General features: G+C 49.1%; 1 protein-coding gene across 1 annotated transcript; it reads right to left on the minus strand.

Annotated features, from left to right (window-relative positions):
- Positions 1 to 221: 221 nt before the first annotated feature.
- NPY4R2 (neuropeptide Y receptor Y4-2) lies at positions 222 to 3,911 on the minus strand. Its single transcript, XM_045842355.1, has 2 exons — positions 3,798 to 3,911; positions 222 to 1,386 (listed from the first exon to the last, which is right to left on the minus strand). The coding sequence occupies exon 2, from the start codon at positions 1,347 to 1,349 to the stop codon at positions 222 to 224; it is 1,128 nt and encodes a 375-aa protein (XP_045698311.1). The 5' UTR covers positions 1,350 to 1,386; positions 3,798 to 3,911.
- Between the last annotated feature and the right edge of the window lie 899 nt (positions 3,912 to 4,810).

The raw sequence follows: 4,810 nt of genomic DNA on the forward strand, positions 1-4,810 counted from the left end.
ACCTAAAGAATCCAGATTCAAAAGTCCCCCAGGAATATATAGCTGAACCATCTGAATGTCAAGCTTCACAATGCAAATAGAGGCAAAAATGGGCTTCGCCAACCTATCTGAGCCCCAGAAAGCCAGTAATAATGAATTACCACCCTCAGCTTACAGAGTGCCCACTTAGCTAAAAGAAGGACCCTGGCAATGAACATGAGAGGGAGAAGCTCTGGACTTGGCTACATGAGGTTGGACCTGACACTGAGCCTCAGAGACCCTTTGGAGACTTCTGTGTGTACTGTAGACAGAGGCAGATGCTCAGACTCCTCCACAGGAGTGCTCTGCTGGCAACTCAGCACCAGGACCTTGACCTCCTTCTTGAAGTTAGTGTTAAGAAAGCCATAGATGAAGGGATTGACACAAGCGGAGGCCATGGCAAGCAGGTGGCACACCAAGAAGATGAGGTTGCCATGACAAATGGGGATGGCTTCATGATACCAGTCCTCTAGGCTGTTGAACACATGCAGGGGCAGCCAGAGCAGGGCGAAGGCAGCCACCATTGCCAAAAGGATCCCGTTGATCTGCTTCACCTGCCAAGCCTGTGAACTGTAGGTGCCCTTGTGGAACAACTGCTTCCGTTGCCTCAGGCGCTGGTAGATGCGGACATAGCAGACCAGGATGAAGGCCAGCGGGATGCAGTACTGGAAGAGCAGCAGGAAGGTGGTATAGATGATGCGGTGGTGGTCCAGTGGCCAAGACTCAGTACAGACCACCTTATCTGCCAGAAATTCCAGAGCCTTGGAATGGTTCTTGTGAAAAACATTCTCCAGGACGCTGTTGGCCAGAAAAGGCAAGGAGAGGAAGCAGGCAATGAGCCAGATGACTACAATCCCCAGGTAGGCCTGGGAGACACTGGGCTTCCAGCCTGTTGGGTTGATGATAAGCTGATGCCTCTCTAGGGCCACAAGGACAAGCGAGAGGATGGAGACCGTCACCGACATACATTGGATGAAGGCTGACATCTTGCAAAGGACCTTGCCAAAGACCCAGTAGTCCATGATGGTATAGATGACCGTGAGTGGCTGGCAGATGAGGCACATAAGGAAGTCAGAGAAGGCCAGGTTGGCTATGAGCAAGTTGGTTACATTGGCCTTCTCCTTCTGCCTAATGGTCACACATATCAGGCAGAGGTTGCCTAGGATGCCCACAATGGTCTCAATGCTGTAGGAGGTGACAATGAAGACCATCAGATCTACAGAATTCTGGCAGTGGTCAGAGAAGTTGTACAGGATGCCCTTTGATTTACTCCTGTTTTGAACCTGTGGGGATCCTGGGAGCAGCATGGACAGAAAGTGAGAGATATTCATGGTGCATGTGAGGTTTCAGAAGATTCAGTGATGACACCTGCAAAGCAAAGAGACAAATGGTACTCAGGGATTGGGCCCCTTCATGAAATCCAGGGAGGAGTAGGGTGCAGGTAGAGATGTTCACGGTTGCTTTGACCCAAAGGCTGGTATTCAGTGTACCTGAGACTCAGAGACGTAAAGCAACTTCCCTATAGTCACACAGCTAATAAGTTGTGGGGCCCAAATTCAAACCAGATCTGTCTGATGACAAAACTTGTTCCAAAAATTCCCCCTGACCTCAGGCCTTGGGGCAGTTTTGATGATAAAAAAAAAAAAGTTGGACTGTTGTATGCAAAGTTTAGGGAGAGAATTACTCAGGGCACATGAGTAGAATTCCCTTGTCACATTTTATCCAAATAAAGAAAACATTAATGCCACCATATGTTCAGGTCCTTCCATAGCATACCATGTCCTTAAGGATAAAACCAGAATCTCAGGGCTGACACACAGCATCATCCTGGCCTCAGCCACTACTTACCCTACCAGACTTGTTTTTCAGATGACACATAGCAAAGTTGAAGACTGCCTGGTATGCAAAAACTGAGTCATCAACACACTGACTCTTTCTTCCTGCCTACCATGTATACACACATGCCTGTTCAAGTTTATGGGATGCCCATTACTCTCCATAGGGATTCCTTCCACACCTATGCTCAAGTTGCCTGAAACAGTTTTCAGTTCCCAAATGCACCAGCCAGGTCCACATCTCCATGCCCTGGCATAGCCTGTCCCTTTTTCTCTGGTGCCTCCTCAACACAAGGGATCCTCTGCCAAGTCTAAATTTGGACTCCAGAACCTACAAGTGACAATGCCAGTGACGGATGTTTGGAGATGGAGAGCTACCATATCATTACACACATCACTGTGACTCACCTTTGTCATTAGTCCCCTAGGCATCATTAATCCCACAAGCAGTTCTCAAGGAACTTGAGTTCTTCAGGGAATATCAGAATCACTCCGGGAGCATATTGAAAGTTCAGATTCCAGAGCCCCTTACCAGAGGGGTACATTTAAGTGAGTCTGGGATGGGGCTCAAGAACCAGTATTTTAACAAGTGGCCCATGTGATTCTGATGCACATGGTCCTGAGGACCCATTTTGATAAACACTTTTCACAAAGGAATACCCTATTACAGATATACTTTAAGTCTCATATAATGGTCATGTCTATTATTGAACATATATCTGTTCTTCATGATCAAGTGCTAAGTTAGAAACTGTTGTCACAGAGTAGGGGCAAAATTAACCAGAGATCAGTAAAATTTATTTGTCAGCTGATGTAAAGGTCACTTACCTTGCATTTGATCTGGCTTATAAAAATAAGTCCCTTTTAACCACTACAAGATCAAGGCATGGATTCTGCCCACAGTTCACAGTACGGTTATTCTAATTAACAAACCTCATAGGTAGAAAGTTTTCTGGCACAAGAGTCATCTGGTAAAATGAGGCATTTGGACAGAACATGAGAAAATGAAATATACCAGAGCCAAATGTAAGGTCCAGTATCTAAGTCAAAAACATCCACGGGTGCCTGAAATTGTGGCAGACACACTGTGCTTTGTCAGAGCAGTAAATGGGATGAAAACCCAAGGCTGTGGATGACCATCAGCCAAAGTCGGGTCAACACCTTGGTGTGGGGACCCACACCAGTGGTTCTAAACTGGTCAAGTGCAGGATGATCAGAGTGGAGTTACCGCATGGAGAAAACTCCAGAAAGTCCCCCTGGTTCTTTCACTCATCCTCTCAGGGGACATGTACCAAGCCCCATGCTACAAATAGGGCTGCAAGATGACACATACAGCCATGTCCCTCCCAGACCAGCGGTACTGAGGACCAGGAAAGCAGATACATCTCAAAGCCACATTGCCATTGCCAAAACCAGTATAAATGGAATGTCTGTGAGCTTTGGATTTAGTTCTCAGGTGGCTCTCAAGACAAGGTGGGAACACCTGCAGTCCTGGGGAAGGCCTCCCCTGCAGCCTGCTTCCTGTCATCTCCATCCATCAGATGAAAACTAACAAATAATAAAAACACTATCAATCTCCCATGAGGTAAGAATGGAGAGGGATGTCTGCTTTGTTTCCTGAAATGTCAGTGAACAGCTCCTGTCTCCTAATAATGCTCCAGGTGCCCAGACACTTTCCATGCATCCCTTACCTCCACTACTCGCAGCTCACAGGTAAGGTGGCATGCCACCCACTGTTCAGGTGAGGACACTGAGGCTGCAGGAGCCCAAGACCACACGAAGGACAAGGTGCTTCTGCCAGCCCCAGTTGTGTGGCTCTGAGCCCCCTTCCCAGCCACCTGTAGGCAGAGAGTGGGCGAGACTTTCCTGGTGGGCCCCTCGAACCCTGGCCCAAGCCCCTCCGACCCTGGGACCCGCGGGGTGCGCAGCGTGAACCCTGCTCACCGACTCTGGCGGATGGTCCAGGAGCTTTCTGCGTCAAGAGTGGAGCAGTCCTGACTGTCTGACGTCTGCCTGCTGCTTGCTGCCTGCCGGACTACCTCCTATGCTGCTGCAGCCTGCGTCCGCCCACGAGAACGCTCAGGCTTCCCAGGACCCAGGCGCTTGCCCAGGAAACCACGCCCGCCAGCCCTCCTGGAGCTGCAGGCCAGCAACCAGGAACAGTGTTTTCTCTTTCTCCCTCCTCTCCCCTCCCCTCCCCTTCTCCTCCTTCTCCTTCTTTTTCATCTTCTTTCTTCTTCTTCTCTCTCCCTGTCTTCGTCTCCCTCTCCTCGTCTCCCTCTCCCTCCCTTCTTCTTTCTCTTCCCCTCCCTCCCTTTTTAATTCTTTTCTTCTTTCTTCTTTCTTCCTTCTTTCTTCTTCTTCTCCCCTCTCCTCTCTTTCTCCACAGGACAAAGCCCAGACCTCCCAGGCATTCCCCACACACACCAAGTAACCCCAGAGGCACCATTCATGGTGCTGCCTATGGGAATGGCCCTGGTTGTGAGCAGCTGCCATTTATAGAATGTGTGGACTCTACAGACATTACCCTATTTGATCGTCACCACAGCTCCAAGAGGTGGGCATTTTTCTTCCTGTTTTACTGTTGAAGCCAAATGAGACTCAAAGATGGAGCAATTTCCCCAAAGTCACCCAGCTAAGAAACACTCAGATCCAGGCTGCCACATGCCTAGGTCTCTGCTCACTGGCCCCTGGGGTTGCACTTGCTGTTCCTTCTTTCACAACGACTCCTCTCCCTGACTTGACTGCCTGAAATATTGCTCCTCTTTCTTCGTATCCCAGGTCATGTCCCCTAAGCAGTGACAAGTTCCCGCAGCCCTTCATGCTCTGTAGCAGAGGCAAGTGGTGTAGCCTGGTTGTATGTTTGCACAAGCAGTCTTGTCTCCCCATGTCTAGGTATAGTTCTTTTCTCTGGCCCCCAGAGACCAGCATGAGTCCACACATAGTACAATGTCTGA

Source organism: Phyllostomus hastatus, unplaced genomic scaffold, assembly GCF_019186645.2.
Source record: "Phyllostomus hastatus isolate PE091 unplaced genomic scaffold, TTU_PhHast_1.1 phas_contig_38, whole genome shotgun sequence".
In the NCBI taxonomy this organism is placed as follows: domain Eukaryota; kingdom Metazoa; phylum Chordata; class Mammalia; order Chiroptera; family Phyllostomidae; genus Phyllostomus; species Phyllostomus hastatus.

Coding starts and splice junctions, on each gene's coding strand:
- NPY4R2 (XM_045842355.1), bottom strand. CDS start 1,349: ATGAATATCTCTCACTTTCTGTCCATGCTGCTCCCAGGATCCCCACAG.